The 18,937-nt window shown below is 42.1% G+C and overlaps 1 protein-coding gene across 3 annotated transcripts in view; it reads right to left on the bottom strand.

Annotated features, from left to right (window-relative positions):
* Nucleotides 1-18,275, bottom strand: part of LOC142951706 (myoferlin-like) — a 26,300-nt gene extending 8,025 nt beyond the window's left edge. The window contains exons 1-36 of one of the 3 annotated variants that reach the window (XM_076093432.1): nucleotides 17,811-18,272; nucleotides 16,918-16,973; nucleotides 16,372-16,463; nucleotides 10,637-10,745; nucleotides 10,451-10,532; nucleotides 10,222-10,352; nucleotides 9,767-9,895; nucleotides 9,579-9,641; nucleotides 9,443-9,493; nucleotides 9,316-9,346; nucleotides 8,359-8,474; nucleotides 8,093-8,219; nucleotides 7,811-7,914; nucleotides 7,625-7,693; nucleotides 7,472-7,515; nucleotides 6,893-6,975; nucleotides 6,662-6,700; nucleotides 6,216-6,340; nucleotides 5,983-6,096; nucleotides 5,657-5,834; nucleotides 5,413-5,537; nucleotides 5,115-5,224; nucleotides 4,699-4,891; nucleotides 4,434-4,589; nucleotides 4,131-4,262; nucleotides 3,797-3,960; nucleotides 3,228-3,342; nucleotides 2,814-2,916; nucleotides 2,376-2,518; nucleotides 1,998-2,168; nucleotides 1,617-1,710; nucleotides 1,449-1,526; nucleotides 1,091-1,272; nucleotides 605-763; nucleotides 331-432; nucleotides 85-246 (exon numbers count right to left, since the gene is read on the bottom strand). In XM_076093432.1, the coding sequence (XP_075949547.1) occupies nucleotides 85-246; nucleotides 331-432; nucleotides 605-763; nucleotides 1,091-1,272; nucleotides 1,449-1,526; nucleotides 1,617-1,710; nucleotides 1,998-2,168; nucleotides 2,376-2,518; nucleotides 2,814-2,916; nucleotides 3,228-3,342; nucleotides 3,797-3,960; nucleotides 4,131-4,262; nucleotides 4,434-4,589; nucleotides 4,699-4,891; nucleotides 5,115-5,224; nucleotides 5,413-5,537; nucleotides 5,657-5,834; nucleotides 5,983-6,096; nucleotides 6,216-6,340; nucleotides 6,662-6,700; nucleotides 6,893-6,975; nucleotides 7,472-7,515; nucleotides 7,625-7,693; nucleotides 7,811-7,914; nucleotides 8,093-8,219; nucleotides 8,359-8,474; nucleotides 9,316-9,346; nucleotides 9,443-9,493; nucleotides 9,579-9,641; nucleotides 9,767-9,895; nucleotides 10,222-10,352; nucleotides 10,451-10,532; nucleotides 10,637-10,745; nucleotides 16,372-16,463; nucleotides 16,918-16,973; nucleotides 17,811-17,898 (4,020 nt within the window). In that variant the 5' untranslated portion in view covers nucleotides 17,899-18,272. Of the gene's footprint in view, nucleotides 1-84; nucleotides 247-330; nucleotides 433-604; nucleotides 764-1,090; nucleotides 1,273-1,448; nucleotides 1,527-1,616; nucleotides 1,711-1,997; nucleotides 2,169-2,375; nucleotides 2,519-2,813; nucleotides 2,917-3,227; nucleotides 3,343-3,796; nucleotides 3,961-4,130; nucleotides 4,263-4,433; nucleotides 4,590-4,698; nucleotides 4,892-5,114; nucleotides 5,225-5,412; nucleotides 5,538-5,656; nucleotides 5,835-5,982; nucleotides 6,097-6,215; nucleotides 6,341-6,661; nucleotides 6,701-6,892; nucleotides 6,976-7,471; nucleotides 7,516-7,624; nucleotides 7,694-7,810; nucleotides 7,915-8,092; nucleotides 8,220-8,358; nucleotides 8,475-9,315; nucleotides 9,347-9,442; nucleotides 9,494-9,578; nucleotides 9,642-9,766; nucleotides 9,896-10,221; nucleotides 10,353-10,450; nucleotides 10,533-10,636; nucleotides 10,746-16,371; nucleotides 16,464-16,917; nucleotides 16,974-17,810 lie in introns of all 3 variants that reach the window. The other 2 variants (XM_076093434.1, XM_076093433.1) reach the window with 2 other exon arrangements.
* Nucleotides 18,276-18,937: the final 662 nt, after the last annotated feature.

Here is an 18,937-nt window from a genome sequence, read left to right as displayed (position 1 = left end):
TGTCTCCTCTACAATAGCTTTAAACTCCCAGACAAGCGTTTGCTTTAGTTCCACACACCCCTGCTGGTGTTACCCTGCTATTACCACTTTGATGAAGAGGACAGAGCTGGGGAAGTTGGGGCCCTTCTTCATGTTCTTGATGACAGCCGACTCCACCCTCTGCCCCCCACACTCCACGACCAGGCTGGGTGAAGACACCGAGGCCAGCTGGTACGGCTTCATGTTCCTCAGGCCCCATGCAAGAATCTGAACACACACACACAGAGTGGTGATGGTAGAGACATTATGTATATCAGCTCAGAGGGACGGTGTCTAAAAGTTGTGCGTTACCTCCACAGCAGTGAGCTGCACCACAGGCCGGATGCCCTGAGGAACCATGTAGAGATTTTCTGATCTCTTTGGGGGAAACAGGGGAAGATCTAACTCGCCCGACTACAAAGACAAAGACAGAGACAGGAGAGTATGGATTATGCTGATTATTTTTGTTTTTACCAGTACCTTTTCATTAATTCACACTCTAAAATTTAAAACTACAAGCCTCAATAACATGGCAGTGTTTTAAATACTGTAAAGTAGCCATTTCTCTTTTACTTTCAGGACAAACCTCGTCTTTAAGGATGAGTTCTGCCGCCAGCAGTGCCTCCCCCTCCTTTTGACCTTTCTGGATGACGGGGTACCACAGCAGTTTGGGTGTCTGATCCATGCCTGGATTCAACTTCACCAGTGGTGCGCAAACACTGCGGCCCAGCATCTCATCCTTCCCCTGTGCAGAAGATAACATCATGAACATTACAGTTTCAGTGTATGAAAGGTGGACATTACTATAAGAAAGAAGAAAACAACATAAAAGAAAGACATCTATTGATTTGTGAAGGCAGTTCCCACCATAAAAGTCTAATTTGAATATCAAGGTTCAATAGACATTTTCTGCTTGAGATATTTTAGCTCAAATAATTTCATTCATGGTTCCCAAAGTTTTTCCCCCCCGATAGCAATTATATGCAATAATCCCCAGTTGAATGTACTATAGATCACATCATTAAGTACTGACACCCCGCATATTTAGTTGTACAAATGCTTCTCTATGTACCACTTGGTCATTGTCGTAGAACTCCAGAACAACATCAGGGGGTCGCTGAGCAACAGTCTTGGGGTCTCCAAAAATCTCCACATCACTAAAGATCAGAGTTTGGTCCCAGGTTGGGTTCAGTGTTGCCCGCAGCTTCTCTGTTGTCTTACTAACATGCAGGAAGGAGACGTGTGCATACGGATCTGCAAAGGAGAAAACATACATGGTTTAATGGTCATCTTTTCACATCCACCATTAACAGACATTTATGCAATGAGACTCATCTCATTTTATATCTAAAATCTATCAGGAGTCTTAATACCGATATTAGAAACTAATCATTTAAAATCATATTATTGACCGTTGAGTAGAATCTTACCAGAAAAGCTATCTTTGTCCATAGATGCCAAGTTCTGTGCCTGATAGACGTAGACACGCAGATGGTACATATGCGACTCTATGTAGACAAAAAAAAAAAAGATTTATTTATGTATATTTATTGGTACGTGCATGAGCATTCATAAGTGTCACTATATGCATCACTCACTGTCAAAGGAGCAGGACACAGTGGGCGTGTTGGCACCAAACAGCTTGGTGGCATCGGCCTTTGATCCTTTCTCCTTCTCGTCAGTATCAATACCCTGCAGATTAAACCAAAGTGGACGTCTCAGAACCCATTTATGCGTCACACACTGCCAAATAAAAAGCACCACCATGGCACTGTAGATGTGTTTAATACATAAGTAAATATTTGGCAATATTTGGTGACTCAACGAGCTCAGATCCGGCTCATGCTTTAATACCGACTCATATGTGGACGGATAGTTCTGTGTTGCATTGTAACTATTTGAGCCACAAACTCTTTATGAAACCAGATCCTGACCCAAACAAGCAGCTACAAACAGAACATTTTCTCTTCTTTACTCACCAGTGCCCCCTCCAGTTTAAAGATGGCGGATGCTCCGAGCTGTTCCTCTGGTGCCATCTTTCGCCTATAGCGCCGGCGACGGAAAGTATCTGATAAACGCTCTTTCCTGTGGAACTTCCAGCCAATCAGAGACGCGAATTCCCAGCCCTCAGGGTCCCCTTGGTCCTCCCTCTGTGACCAAAGATAAACAAGTAGCTAAAACGTTTTTGTTTTAAAAAAAGAAAATCTGAGATTATATGCTGTGAAATAAAGAGACATCTAGATCATCTTTAGCACATAATCACAATTTGTAAAATGAGCTTCCTATGCTAAAAAAACAAAAGTATTGACATAAAATGCAAGTCATGTCACAGCGATGCCCCATGACCCTATTCTGACCTCCACAGCGGCTCCTTCAGGGAGTGCAGCTCTCTTGCGAGGTCGATAAAGCCGTCTCCTGCGGTGGACGTGGTACACCTTCTCCGCGGGGACCCAGGACCGCGGCATGTCCTGTGGGGGAATAGTGACTCCATACTCCCAACCTGCGAGGTGCAGACACAGACGCACAAACAATTTTACTTTGTTCCATTACCGTTTGGACACAAGAGCATATGGTTTTCACCATGCAAGTTTTATTTACTATTATTATTATTATTATTATGACCAAGCAAGGGAGTCAGTGAGTCAGAGCCCTGGGAAACCAGGAGAGAAAACAAAGAACTGTGAACAAGAACAACATTTAGCCATCTGCTGCCTTTCTGAATAACTACGTATGCCTACAAACAGCTTGAAGAACACTACTCTTTAGATTTTAGCTGGTGATGCAAGTGCCTGCACCTTCATCATCCACAGCTCTGTTGTCATCCACTGTCCACTCGTCCTCCCACATCCAACCTGGAGGACACTCAAACTCTCCAGGGTTGCGGCTCTTCTCTCCATTCTGTGCAACACAAAACCTCAGTTTTCATTTTTGTCATTTATTGTTTTCATGCGTTTTGGCCTTCTCATAGAAGAATAGGTCAACAAGATTACTCTCACATCATAGGCATCTGGAGGAAAACTCGGGCGTAAATAATAATGGAACTGCCACCAAAGTCGATGAGTAACTAAGAGAAAGAGTGTCGGTCTGGGTAGTAGTCATGTATGTTTTTTGTGTTGTGTGTCACAGAGATCAGGACAAAAATTAACTCTGCTTGTGTGATATTTAAAGCCACCCTGCACATTATTTGCATGTCAGTGTGCAGTTCTCACCACATCAGTGAATGGCTCGGAGGCGCCCTTCCACTCTCCACCAGGGAAGCGGGTCTCATTTTGATAGACCTCGTCCATGAATTCAGTGTGTCCTGCGTCTGCCTCTGTTGAGTGACTGAAACACACAGTCAAACATATGTACCACCTGCGTGAGAAACATTAAAACTAATGGCAGAAATACAGCAGTTAGTGCTTGAAAGCTACTCACAGAAATGTACCGATGACGTTGGCATGTAAAACCAAACAATTACACATGGACATTTGAGTCAAGGTTCAAGGGCAGAGGGTTTGGAGATAGATTTAAGAAAGTAACTGTACATAACTTCCAGCTCACTGGCACAGTCTGGTACTTTGTCATTAAATCATGGTCTAAAGCATGAGAGGAATGTAAACAGTAGAGAGCAGACATCCCCCACTTCCTCTTTTAAGTCCACAGAATGCGTGTTCACTGGAAAGAATGAATCAACCTCCATTACATTAAGACAAACACCTTGTGCTTTGTCTTAGTCGAGTGTTTTGAATACTAGGAGGAGGAAAGATGCCGTATTGTCATCTACAATTATACTCACGCTCTCTCTGGGTCAACGAACCACTCAGCTTCCCATTCCCATCCCCTTGGAGGCATAAAGTACTGTCGTTTCAGCTTCAGTTTGCCCGTTACATCTGAGAAGTTGTGGCGCCCCACTAGTCCTGTGGTCCCCCAATTCCCAAACACCTGGGCCTGGTTCTCGTACTGAAATGCAAAGGACGACATGTTTAGTTTTAGATGCCGACTTGACTGCTGGTTCTCTCTCTCTCTCTAGTATTCAAATTTATTTTCTGGCTTTGCAAATACAGAAAATTACACAATTTTTCTATTGTGAGAGAGAGACGCTATGAACATTATATTTTGGAGCAATGTACCAGCTCAGCAAACACGCTGAAGGTTCCCTCAGAGTAAGAGTTGAACTTCTTCTGATGTGCAGACAGACCCAGCCACATGTTGACTCTAATCTGAACGGGCACCTTCAGGCCCTCGTTCTTGTCCATGGGGTACTGAGGGGAACAAAACAAAAAAATGACATGAGCATTATGATTTCAGAGAAATGAATTCTAGTGTAGTACCTTTTAGTCTAACAGCACCAAACTGCTGACACTAAAAGCTGTTCAGACTACATCTAATAGAACTGATTACTTCATCAATGTTTTTTGACTTTATGCGTGTACCTGTAAAAATACAGTCTGTATCTTGCCACAGTCCTGACCACAGGCCTGCTCGCTGTATGCGGAGTGGAGGACTTGGTGAGCGGGAATGCGACTGTAGGCCACCCTCTTCTCACCCCGTAACATCCAGATGATCACATCAGGCATGCTGTTCTGGGGCTGGACAAAACCGTGAGAACAAATGCAGAATTATGGCTGGGCAAAACATTATACCGCTTGGAAACATTATTTTAGGTGCTCCTTTGTCCAGTCTCGCTGTGGTACATACCTCCTCAGCCAGCAGTTTAAGTTTGGCCGCCCAGGACTCCAAGTCAGGCAGAGTGTCACGGATCTCAGTGGCCTCCTCTCTCATGCGTCCGGCTGCGTCCTTGATGTTGGTCAAAGCGCTGTCTCGCATCTTCTTGATTTGAATGTCCAGAGATGTCAGGTTGGAGCGGCCCTCCAGCTCCGGTGTTGGGAAACTGGAGGAGAGCAGAGAAAAAAATGGGACATATAAAAAAAAAAAAAAAAAAAAGATTATACTAAATAATTAACAAACATTCTTTAACTTCCATGATTTGTTTTTTGGTGAAACTGAACACTTTCCTTCCGTTTTGTCCGACTCTCTTGGGCTCATCTGTCTTTTTATTACATTGAAAAGGTGCGCAGACAACACCAGAAATGAACATCACATCCTCCATTTACCTTTCTATGTCTTCAACCAGCTGAGTGAGCAACTTCAGCCACACATCTACAAGTTCGTTGTCAGAGACTTTAGCCAAGATGGCGAGTTTAAATAACTCCAGGTTGGATTGCTGCAACAAACACAAAATAAGGGTGAGGATTACGCTCCCATCTTAGACCTCTGACTCTCGAGCTCTGACGTTGATACATGTACACACACGTACCAAACAATAGTACAGTATGCTTTAATGGCTGCAAACCTATCAATAAATCATAAACTCAACGCTTTTGTGGATTACGGAGGATAACGCAATATTACCAGGCGGTGACTAATGTAGAGGATGATGTTGACGGAGTCCAGGCGGTGGGCGATGTCCTCCCAGCATGAGAGAACCACAACCACTGGCTTAGTGTTCACCCAGGGCAGGTAATAGTAGTGGTTACCTGGGGGAAAAAAAATGACACACCAATTTAAAATCCTCTTGACAAAAAAGCAGGTTTTAATGCCTCTTTACTGCGTGAACAGGTTGAGTATAACATCACACAGTAGCTTCCTCACTCACCATCAAATACAGCACAGCTATACTGAGTGGTGGAGGCCAGTGGTTTGCAGGTGGTGTCCAATGTGTTGCCGTAGTTACCGATGCTGACCTCAAACTGGATTGGCTCTCCTGGTTCCTGTAACATGGAGGCGCTGTGGAAGACTGCACACAGGCTGTACTTCCTCCTCCTCTGGTACTTCTAATGTAGGGGAAGAAAACAGAAATAGAGGTAGAACATATTTCAACCAATTACAATTTACCATCAGAGAGGGACAAGTGAAACCACACCGCTGTTAAACGGAACCACACTTGTCAGGTATCACTCGGCGGACAAATAGGCACAATACCTGCGCCACCAGGATGTCGTCGCTGTTGATACCGTCTACTGGTTTGTCTGCTTTTCCCTCCAGCTTAGTGGACAGCTCGACCAGGACCCTGCCCCTGTACGCCACGCCTTCTCCCTGCAAAGACATCGATATGAAGCGTTGAAAAACCAATGAAGGGGATGTAGGACAGGGCTAAAAGTGAGAAGAAACAGCCGATTGTGGATACAATTCTGGAAAAATCAATTCTTCATTACTTTGCCATAATTGAGATCCTGATAGGGGTCTGGCAGGCCGCTGAACTCTCTGGGGCTGCCATACAGGTTGACATAGCAGGGCCCAAAGACGGGCAGGAAACCCACTTCAGACTGCCCTGTGTTAGCTGTGGAGAGATGGAGATGGACTTAATCTTTTTATGATCAGATTCAAGCTAAGCTATGCAAAGCTTTAATGTTAGTATGCCAGTGTTGTGATATTTGAAGCGGGAGTGATGGACAGGTTTGGGGTTGAAACAGTGAATGCTGGGTAAGCAAGTGGCAGGCACTACAACAACAAAATGGTTAAACACTTAAATACTAATACTGATCTCAAAACAGAGCACAGCACCATCAGCAATGTGCACGAATTATTCAGCAACTTTGCGTGTTCAACATGCTTGACGCGTTACATCTCATGCAACAGAGCAAAAGAAGCACAATTGAACCTTCATATGACGGCATTTCCCCATTTCCCGGATGTTCCTCTATTCCAGGAGAGAAAGGACAATTCAAGTACCATTTCGAAGTTGTCACAAACAGGCGTGTATAAGTAACAATGGTTTTTAAAATGTAAAACATTATTTTTCATAGAGGGGTTTTCACAAATGATCCAGACATATTGGGCACTTTATTTCCTTTTTTTTTTTAATAATGTTTTATTCAAAAGAAAATCCTACCTTCTATCTCTCCACCAGAGGAGGCTATCTTGGACAGGTTCAGGTATGTAGTGCCAATAGCATCATTTCCTGTCAAACGATCCCTGCAACCACACATGACACCTTTAGAGTCACGCTGCATACACACATAGCACTTCACAAAAACAAAGTCTCTTTCTTGCTGTTCATGTCTACATGTTTTCAACAATGTATTTATTGGGTCAGAGATCCGAGCTTGTTTTCAACATGTCCCGAGGCCTACACATTTCCTCTTCCCTTCAGCCTTCCTGGACCCGACTTGTCGGACAGTTTGTTGGCTCAGAAACGCACAATAATGAATTTAGCTGAGAGACGGTGCCAACAGGATCCCAGAGCATGTTACTGAGGGGAAGGGAGGGGCCTGCACAGCCTGAGTCATAGGCTGCTACATTAGTCTCATGTGGTTGGTGATGGGGGCATGGACATACACACACACACACACACACTAGAAATATCGTAGTACACTTTCTCAACTCCAAATAACAAAAGACCGCTGCCTCTTCTTGAACACAAAACGACGGTCAATCTCTTAAATACAAATTCTAATCTTGTTTGACTTACCAATCAAAGACTGTCAGCTTGACACGCTCACACATAGAGGGGAACTACAGAAATCACAAGAGGCAGGTTAAAAAGACCAAAATTCATTCATAGTGTCCATTACTTTCGGTCTTTTGTGATGCTGGATCAGAACACCACTTTTCGTCCTCTCACCTTGACTTTGAGGTGCAGCACTTGGTTCCACTCTGGGTTTGCACTTTGCTCAATGACCTGAGTGCACAGCTGGAGTGAAACGCAATCAATCAGCTTTTATTCTGTTACACAACAACGTTATATCCAGTATGCTTACATTCAACGCTGCAGCTAAAAAAAATAAAAAGAGACAAAACGATCAGAAACCTTTTTGCCAGCGAAGCGAGCCTCTAAGAAGGGATCCACCAGGTTCTTCTTGTTTTCACCCCCCCCAAAAATTTCTTTCATGGTCTGGATGAATGCGTCATCCACTGTAATGCAAAAACATTGGAATAATTAATTAATCAATCAAGTTTTTGGTAGCCAGAAAATGGAAATGATTCAGTTTTTAGTAAGCTCAACTTGTGAATCTGTATTTTATATGTGCTGTGCGGATTAAATGACCATTTAATTATAAAAATATAAAATAATTACGACAGGTTGTCTTACTCTGGGGAACGTCTTCAGCCCTGAACACCTTCAGTGACAGGGTGGCCCATCGCAGAGTCAAACCAGCTGGCAGAAGCAGATTACTCTCGATGTCATCCTGATCGTCACACGAGTCGCTCTTCTCCACCTGCACGGGGCGAGGCAGAAAGAACAGAAAAGAGCTCATGAGAGAGGGCGACGGGCATAACCACCATATTTACATGCAGAAAGAGGAAGCGACCAGCGCTAGTGAAAGTCATTTGAGCGCCGCAGACTGCGAGTCGTACCGGAGGCTCGTCTCCGGCCCCCACTACGAAGAGGCTGACTTTGAGGTAGCCTTTAGCCCCGGAGCTGGAGTCGTGTGGATCATTCAGCAGGAGCCACTTCCTCATGACACAGTGGGCTGCATCAGGACACACACATAAAAGGACACACATTCATACAGTCTGCACCATCGGGTAGAATGTATGGGTAAATTACAATTAACCTTGAAGTTATACTTTGTGCGCGCAGAAGTGCCTGAGTTTATACATATTATTCCCTCTAAAAGTCATTATGATAATGTGACATTCTAAATACATATTAAAGATTAAAACCAAGTTTTAAAAATCAGTGTAAGAAACAAACAAAAAAAATTGATAAAAACCAAGAAATGGCTAAAAGAAACTTTCGCATTCTCTTGCAATTTTTCAAAGCTAACTATTGGATAATGTCGTGTTTCTCATAATGTAATTTTATTTAACCTTACAGTAACTAATTGAAGGCAGCAACACTAACATATCATCACCTTTTAAGTTGATATAGGGAACTGATAATGTACACACCCAGCTGATACAGTGCAACAACATTCATTTGGAGTCATATTTCTGGCCAAAAGGCAAATTAAAGTCTAATATTCACTCTTTTTTTAGCCCCCAACTTCTGAGAAAAATCTAATTCTCAGGTTTAAAAACCAAAACGACGACCTGGAAGATGCTATAACGCTCTAAAGGGTTGAGGGGGAACAGCAGAGTCGGTTCATTATGACCCAATTCTCTGAGGGTTCATCACTATGAGCAACACCATTCATATACGAGTACTCATGTGACCTTTTGTTAATATATCAGATTACAGAAACACCCATTCTGAACATCCTCAACATTATACAAACCAACTAAAAATAGCATCCGGAGCTCCACAAGACAAACAGGATCCTCAGAGCAAATGTAAATGACACACAAATCTGTGGTTTGTGCCGAGCTCACCTGGTTCATCGTAAACATAACTAACATCCAGCTGTGTGAGAGAACAAAACAAGATCAGCCAGACTCATTAAAAGGCATTAACCACATGCTTTTAACAAATATGTGAAGACAAAATGAGACCAGGTACCTTGAATTCTCCCATGAGACTGTCAGCCCTCAGAGAATAGGAATTATATACCTGCAGAGGAGAGCATTCACAGTTTATATGCATTTGTACATATTGACAGAGCATTGGGTCTCATAATCCACATGCATGTACTGACCCGGAAGCTGAAGTGCTTATCAAACAGATCCGATGGGAGCATGTGGACGTTGTAGAAGAATATCTACAAAAAGAAATTTCAATGAACATTTACCATTTACCACCACCCAGCACAATTTAACCCATGCCAACATATTTAAAGTGTGAAACTGTCTATTGTCTCTCTGTGTAAGAGTGAAGTGAGAGTACCTCATCAAAGAAGGGGTTGTTTCCCCTCTTGATCCTCGTCCTGTGGGTCTCTTCACACACATTAACCTTCACCACTGGTTTGACGTTGTTGCCAGACAACTGACGGGCCTCGATGACTCGGACACGAATCTGAAGAACGCGTAGTATCACAGTATAAGTGTGGATGAATTAATTTAGCTCGTGACAGTATGAAAGCAGCCGATTCTGTCCTAATGCACCTCAGTGTATTAAATACACTGTAGACAGATATACATAACTGTTGTGTCATCCTGAAAGTGACTTAGAATTTAAATATAAAAAGGAAAAGAAATATGTATATGTATTTTCCTGTAATTAATGCCAAAAATAAAGTTTTTGCTGGCTTTTCAAACATCCACAGCATTCTGTTCTTGATCTGCGTATTAAGAATCTAGCCAATGGTCTTTGTTGATGATCGCTCTAAAACACAAACTGACCTGGAAGTCCTGAGGTTTATTGACTAGTCGGCGGCGACTCTGTGCCCGGGACAGCTTCTGACCAGAGAACGAGGAGACCCCTGCTGAGCCACTTTGGCCCCCATCTGGTAAAGTCTCGTCCCCACCACCACCTAATCAGCAGAAAAAAACCAGATGATCAAATACCTGGCATGCATTACATGCTACCAATCTTTACTGCATTGCATCACTAAGGATTACACAAACATACCAGCATCTGTGGCATCTCCTGCCTGAGGGTTTGGTGCAGCATTGGCTGGAGGATCGTAGCCAATCATCAGGTCGATTGTAGCCTGGAATGAAATGATTGGCCGGTCTATTATTTCATTATTTCTTTAATAAGGAAGGTCGCCTTCCTGTTGCTTGTATTTCTTAATTCATGCAGAAAGAATCTTACTCCAGTATTCTGTCCACTTTCAGTGACCAAATCAACGTTTTTGGATGGCAGTGATGTCACTTGACCTGAAGCAAGGTCTCTCAGAGAGATTTTGGTTGACCCTATGAATCTGTTAGAAAACAAAGCAGGGAAACATTAAATACACAAATAGATTTTAATTCACTGTCGATACCGTGTGTAACTTGGGAGAATGTGCTTGGTAACGATTCTGCACCGATTTCCTGTTTTATTAGGGAAAAACACAGGCTGCCAGTCTAGTCAGCCAACATATCAGTAATGAAGATACAGACCACACAGAAATGAAATGCTGTATGTGCGCTCAGTGATGTCACATTCACAAAAAGGGGCATATAGCAGGTCACCGCCCAGAGCCAACAAGCCCTGCCCGCTGAGACAAACAAACGCACCCGATGAGCCAGCGCACAGTCAACACCGCAACGAAGCTACCGCTCAGTGATTCACAGTGTGTTTAGATCATCTGTGACCGGAGAACTCAAATCATCCAACTATTCCATGACACGGTCATTTAAGCACCAGCGAGAAACAACAGAACCACGATTCTGGAGACGTTCAGACTAGCCCACTCATTGTTCTTCATTTGACAATTTGGGGAACAAAATAAACCCATTTCATTCCGAGCCATTTGCCTCCGAGTCAAACTGTTTCCTTATGGATTGTTAATTACAACATTTCCTCCATGAAAGAATTCTTACTTTTTTTTGTTTAGCAATTCTTATTAGTTTCTAATTATCAACATTTGAATGATTAAGTAGAAAAAAAATGATCTAATGAATCAACAGTTGTCAAAAGAAGGCATCAAGATAAAGGATTCAGATTAAAGTCGAATTAGAATTGCTTTGACAGCTGTGTGGCTCTAAGCTTAGACAAGTCAAAGACGATTGAATGAAACTAAATGGGCAAAAGTGTGCGTCGGGGTTGGATCTGACTAACAATTAGGGCCGTCACAATATCAGATGTTGACTACACAGTTATCGCGGCCAAAAGAATTCACGATAATGTTATAGAAAATTTAAAAAACAATAATGTTCATTTAATCAGTCAAATTCATCTTTAACTCTGTTTAGCATGCATTTTGTCTTTTTTTATTGGCAAATAGATTGTACTCAAAATTCAAGTGTAGGAAGGTGAAGAGCGTGATTTGAAAGGCGTTGGATTATGTGCACAACATTATCAATTGTGTATTATTAACACAATGTAATATCCATCCATTCCATTATCCAAACCGCTTATCCTGTTCAGGGTCGCTGGAGCCGATCCCAGCTGACATTGGGCGAATGCAGGGTACACCCTGGACAGGTCGCCAGTTCATCGCAGGGCACATATAGAGACAGACAAACATTCATGCCGACATTCACACCTACGGGCTCTCCAAATAACCTAAGCTGCATGTCTTTGGACTGTGGGAGGAAGCCGGAGAACCCGGGGGGAACCCACGCTGCAACGGGGAGAACATGCAAACTCCACACAGAAGGACCACCCGGGATCGGGGATCGAACCCAGGTCCCTCTTGCTGTGAGGTGACAGTGCTAGCCACTACACCACCGTGCAGCCCACAATGTCAATATTTAATTTCTTAATTATCACTAATGTCAATATCGTGACACCCCTTCTAATAATACTAGACTCTTGTTAAACAGGTACAGTAACCTCTCCATGTCGTGTCAGTTGAAGAATTGCTTAAAAGCAGTTTGTTATTGCGTGTGGTCGTTTGTCTTGGTGTGCAGCCAAAGAGTACACATCTTAATGGGCTGCTTGTTTAGACAATTATGAGTAAATATGAAAGGAACAACATACCATTAGCTCTTTTATGAATATACTTTTTGTTTCTATTATTTTGTCCATCGAATTTATGTCAGTGAGGGTAGGCTAAATAACAAACACCTCTTTGTTTAACACAACATACAAAAGCTCCACCAACTGAATCTTCTACATTACTACACGCAGTAGAGTCAACACCTGTGAGCGTAACCTTTATGAAGGTAGGAGTTATTATTGCATGACTGTTGTTTAGACTGCATTCGTTTTAGTTAATAAAGCGGCAACTCCGTATGTTTCGCTGATTAAAACAATCTAACAATGTAGCTAATGGCATGCAATACGTGGGCGACCGTGGCTAAGTGGAGAGCAGGGCTGTCCTTCAATCAGAGGCTCGGCGGTTCGATCCCCGGCTCAGCTAGTCTCATGTCGATGTGTCCTTGAGCAAGACACGTAGCTGGGCCTACGGGAGCGATGTGATAGAATCTGAATTGTAAGTTGGAGAATGTAATGTAATACCTCACGTAAACTGTATTGTTCTTTGGGTGGACTAACATTACTAAGTAACATTACTTTGGCAGCATTTCTGTTGACCCAAGACGGAAACTCGCAGTTTCCTAACGCTGGCTCCAATGACACCACCGTATGCTCACAATCAGGTGATTTGATCAGAACTCAAAGCTTTCAATTAAACCTTAAATTCAAAGGGTGTTTTTTTCCCCCGTTGCCAACAACTTTTACTTGGCCTGGATAGAAAATGTCATGGGACAAAAATGCTGTAAAAGAGCTCCACCATGCTGAGAGGAGCCAACAGAACTCACATTAAGTAACAACCTTGACTTTCTATCAGGAAAGCATTTCTTTAAACATAACAGATCAAACACTTCAAGGGGCAAAGCACATACTAGAAGCAGACATCCAAGCATTAGCAGTTTATGAGATTTGTGCGGCACTCCACTGAAACAGAGCAAAGTAAGATATGAACTATATACAGTTTCTTATATCAGGTTACCAACACTTTCACAGCTGGACAGAGTTTGGTTTGGGAGGAGAGAGGGAGGGTGGAGAGTTATTGTTTTTCAGGAAGGAATGACACGGGCATTCTCCGTGGAGTCAGTGACTCTATAAACCTTGTATGTAGCCTTGACCAACAATGCTCATGTGTAGTTTTCCAATGTTTTTTTTAATGTTTAACTAATAATTTGGAATTCAGTTATGATGTAACGCTCATCCACTCTGCTATAAGTTTCTCCTTGGACACTTCTGCCACATTCTGCCAGACGTAGGGCTGTCCCTTCTATATATATATATATATATTTTTTTTTTTTCATTTTGCAACTTATCCGTTTTCAGCTTGACTGCGTTCTGATAAGAGCATTCCAATATGAAGAATCATACTGTGTGATTGTACATCTTCTAAAAATTATGGGACAATTATTAACGCCCAGAAATGTATTTATTGTGAACCGAATATGGAGGTCATGCTCTGACTGACATTTCCCTCATTGTTTTCCATGCAAACACACCATGGAAAGACCAAAACAGACTTTGTGACTGATGCCAAGCCCTGGTGAGACACAGGGAAACTTTCGGGAAACTTTAAAAGTGGCCATTTCCTTATATCAGCGTTATCAAAAAACTGACCATGCAATGACTTCTAAAAGTCTGAAGCCCTGTTGTACAGCATATTCATCTCGTTAATTAATGTTTCATGGGAAAACAAGTAGGATAAAGGAAATTATTTTAAAAAGTATGCAAAGCAGGAGATTAAAGTTAAGTGAAACTCATTCATGGTTAAAAATTAACTGTCTAGAGACTTTTGGCTGTATTATTTTTAGCCATGTTAGCAGCGTGGCTTTAGGGATAGCAACGTTGGTCTGTCAATTAGTCCACCACGTGAGTCTAAACTGAAATATCTCAACAACTATGAGATGGATTGTCATGAAATCTTGTAAGGTCATTCATGGTCCCCAGAGAATGAATCCTGATGACTTTTCGTGATCCCCAACCTTTCATTTAGCACAACCATGAGGTTTGAAAACTTAACTATTGGTTGGACTGCTGTTGAATGGGCTGAAAGGTATGAATGGTCCAGAGAGGATACATTCTAATGACGAGAGTGATGCTCTGACTTATTATGTGCCCCACCCCTGCATAAGTTTACACGTATTCAGTTATATCTCAGCATCTACTAATGCATTTGAAATATCTCAAGTATTGGAAGGATTACTGTTAAGATTAGAACAGATATTCATGGTCCCCAGAGGACGAATTGTTATCGTAATTGTGGTGATCCCGACTTTTAATCTAGTGCATTTATCATGTTCGAATTTCAATTGTCCAATATTTAAGCTTGACCAAATTCCTGTATTATTAACATGCTCTTCAACTGTACTTGGTGTTTAGTGCTAATTAACAAACGTTAGCATGCTGATACACTTACATTACCTGCTAAACGTCAGCATTTCTATTGTTAGCACTTTCATATGCAGACGTTAGCATTAAGATGCTAACAGGGCTGCAGACTTGTATTTGTAGTCTTGTTTTGACCCGTCTAAAGTCATTTTAGCAGAACATGAACTGACTGGAAAATGGATTTACTTAACTAGTAGATTTAAATTAAAGCTCAATCATGCGTCATCGATTTTTATAAAACTCACTGTAGGCAGAATTTGATTCTCAAATCTTATAATCCACACACACACACACACACACACACACACACACACACACACACACACACACTTCTTAAATCTAATTAGTTAAGGAAACATGCTTGCTTCCCCCTTTTGTTGCCATGACAACAGGGATTACCCATAACAACAGCTGGAAAACTATTTGAGAGAGAGAGAAGTCCATTTCTGCTCCCACAGTGTAGATCTTTAGGGAGTGTGTCAAACGGGCCAGCCCAGTGGAAAACATTACTCAATTTAACATGGACTTATGTGCTGGAGAGGCACATTTGAAAAGCTCCACCCCTCTGTTATGTCCCATGCACTGGGGAAACATTCACTAGATAAAAAATATACATACCATGGTCTGTCAGATATAAATTATAAAGATGGATACACTTTAATGTGATTTGTTTTCCTATGGTAGATGATACTTTGATCGCAGTAATTAGTGATGCCAAAGAAACAATCTTTGTGGTTGGTCTATATTGGTCCCAGATGTGACTCTGGCTTTACATGGAAACACGGAACTTGTTTGAAAAAAATGTAGAAGCATTTTGCACGAAAGCAACTCTCCTCACAGTATTGGAGAAGTTCACATGTGCTGCATGTACCGCAATTACATGACTACTATATAATTTGGCAAGTAAATGCCACATAAAAGTATTTCCTTTAACATTTTCCCTGTCCTCGGTGACACAAAGCTGAGAGCGAAGGAAGCGAGAGGGAGAAAGAGAGAAAGCTTTGTTTTCCTATAGATGGAGCGAGGGGGGACAAAAGCAATTCATCCATCCAATGTTGCCCAATCAGGATCAGTCATCCCACACAGCCCAGCAAGTCTCAACATGGCACGGAGGGTGTGAGTGGGAGACAGCCAGCTACATAACTCAAACACAAGGTTACTGTGAAAATATCTAACTTCCTTGATAATAATGTCTATCCTTTAACCAGTGGGTGATGGAACTTAGGCATGTTGAGACACTGTAGCCAAGGTGCAGACTGATGCCTAAATGTCAGCTCGTGTTGGACTACCTGTGTTGTATCTGAAAAACTGTAATTAGAATAAAAACTGACATCCATAAAACAGTAAAGATGGACTGTTGGCTAACCTGCAGTCGGACTATACAGACGCATTTCCTAGAAAAGCTTCGTTCAGACCAAAAGAAGTTGGCGCAGTGATTCAATAAGGCGAGGCTCACATCTTCTCTTTCATCACTGTGATCCATGTGTTGCACAAAACCCAAAGCTAACAAGAAGATCAGTCTCAGGGATTTGTGTTGCACTTACTTATTTTTCCCAATGGTTTCATAGTCTTTCACAATCACGTCTATGTAGGAGCTAGAGTCCAGCCCCGTGCCCTTCAGATCAAACTCAAGCACCTGCAAGACAAGATGAGGGATACACAGCCCATTAATATGGTACTCCAACTGCTGGTGTGTCCTGAAGCAGCCACATTGTATCGGAGGGCAGGACCTCTAATTGATGCAACCCGAGGAAATATTGATCGAGTTGATTTTGCAACTCAGCCAGTATGACACAAAACAATCGCATCAAACTCCCGAGACTGATCTACACCAGTCCCATGATCCGTTTACATGGTCAATACATACTATGACATAAGATTATTGTCACAGCATATGTCTACCATGTGATGTGCACTGCTGCATCTAAAGAGGAGTTTATCTAGATAGATAGATATCTCAATTATTCCTGCTTTCCTTATCAGCTGATCAAAACAAACTGATTATAAATCAAAGTAAAAGAGGGAGTTATCTGCATGTTTGAATGTGTGTGTGTGTGTGTGTGTGTGTGTGTGTGTGTGTGTGTGTGTACCTCATTCCACACAGGATTCAGCTCACTGTCAATCGATTTTGTTTTCTTCTTCTCACCTGAAAGTCAAATTCATACATTTAAAAAAAAAAACAACACATCAGCTTATCCTTAAAGAGCATGCTGTGGTACATGACTTCTCAAGATTAGGACACACATAGATCAACCAACCCAAGAAAATACATCTAAAATCATTTTACCCACTCGTTCAGTTGACAATGTGACGTTATTTCTGTGTCTAACTTAGCGGTTTTGCATGCTTTATGGCAAGAGTCGGTGTCAGCGGGCTTCAGTCTGTGTCTTTACCGGGAGGAAAGGAGAAGAACAGGGCTGCCACACCTGCGCGTGATGATTACAATTTGGGTACACACAGCTGAGAGCAACTAGAGCTGATTGCCAGGAGTATTTCCTGTTAGGGGAGGCAGTACCTGATACCATTTTGATTCAGTAGCTGGAGGCTAATTTCCCTACATTTTCCAACTTGTTTCTCTATAGCCGTCTTTGTTCTGTCTGAACTGAATACCAGTCTCAAACATCGTCCTTTCCCAGTTCTGTTTACATCTAAAAATGTCGTGATGTCGGGAAAGTGATGCAAAACAACTTATCCTGATTAAGAATTTAAACATACTGGGCTTCCAGTTAACGTGCAAGAACGACAAAACGATAGAAAAAAAATAACTATATTTTTTGCTACCATATAAAATCACAGCAAAACTATTAAGTTCATAAAGTGACTTCATACTAGATAAAAGTTCTATCAATTAATCGACCATAAACTTCCCATTAAGTCCCAAAGACACACTTTACATACTTCTTTAAGAACAAATGTTAGGCTACAAGTGATTTATTTTCCTAAGACCGAACACGATTAAAACTTTAAGACTTTTGAGACTCACCTTTAAAAATGACAGAGGCAATTGGATCAGGGGTTCCAAGTGTCTTTTTATGCAGCCCTCTAGCCGCCTCTACTACGACCCGCAACATGGCAACAACCAGGTTAAAAAAAAAGACTCAATTAGTGAAGTTCTGGAATGAAACGAAAACAAAAAATCTTCACAGGATTGCCGTGGTTTAGGCATCCTCACTGCCCCATCATCACTGAGGCAGACAGGGCAGGGCCGAGGAAGTATATTTCCCGGTCCCGTTGGTGAGAGCGAGGGGAAATATGGGCGGATCACGGGAGTGTAATTATTCTGAGTGGAAGTCAGTGATCTTCTGCTGCCACCGTTTGAGACCAGCTGAGCTAAACACAAACTACATCACTGACAGGAGAAGAGAAGAGTTCCGTATTCCTTCATTAAATCCAGGATGGAAATATATTGCAGGAGCCCAAACAATTATTTTGTTCAGAGGGCTTCATGTCGTCAGATGCTGCCACTCTTCGGGTTTCACTCTGCAAGCTTCTGCATGTTTGCGTACTGAGCAAATATCTGGCTGTGGCTCCATCTAGTGGCTGCAGCAGGTAACCGCATATATTTGACTGAGGCCAGTCAAGGGGCCATCCCAGCCTAACTTTGCAAGGCTCTTTGTAAAAAAGAAATACACACACACTCAAATGTGTCCACGTGAAGTTGTAAAAAATACATTTCATATCCACTTTTGTTCACCTACCTATTGTACTAAAGTTGTAGTGATGTCTGTCTTAGTTGGTCATCTTCGAAGACCCGCTGATGACATCACTGATATGACAGAGCCGGCTGTAAAAGGTCTACATGGCAAAACAGGAAGCCTTTTTATTTTTCACCTGTGTTTTTCTTGCTATAACAAACACAAAATATGATGTGGAAAAGGTTTACTACTATCTGCCAGTACTTTATGTTGTCCATTACATTGCATCATATATAAAATGAATTATATGGAGCCAGGTACTATACAGGCTACTGGTGTGTGTAGGTCTGATACTAGACAAGGCTGAAGATATTGGCCTGCAGACCAGACTCCACTGGGACTTGGGGACCTTCATTAAACCTCGTGGGAGGTCACTCTGGATGGCTCGTGCTCATTGGAGTAGTAAGCAAGAGTG

The sequence above is a fragment of the Anarhichas minor genome, unplaced genomic scaffold, assembly GCF_050575085.1.
Source record: "Anarhichas minor isolate MPS153535 unplaced genomic scaffold, ASM5057508v1 ptg000017l, whole genome shotgun sequence".
NCBI lineage: Eukaryota > Metazoa > Chordata > Actinopteri > Perciformes > Anarhichadidae > Anarhichas > Anarhichas minor.
The sequence above is the reverse complement of the archived record's forward strand: the minus strand, read 5'-3'. Positions and strand labels throughout refer to the sequence as shown.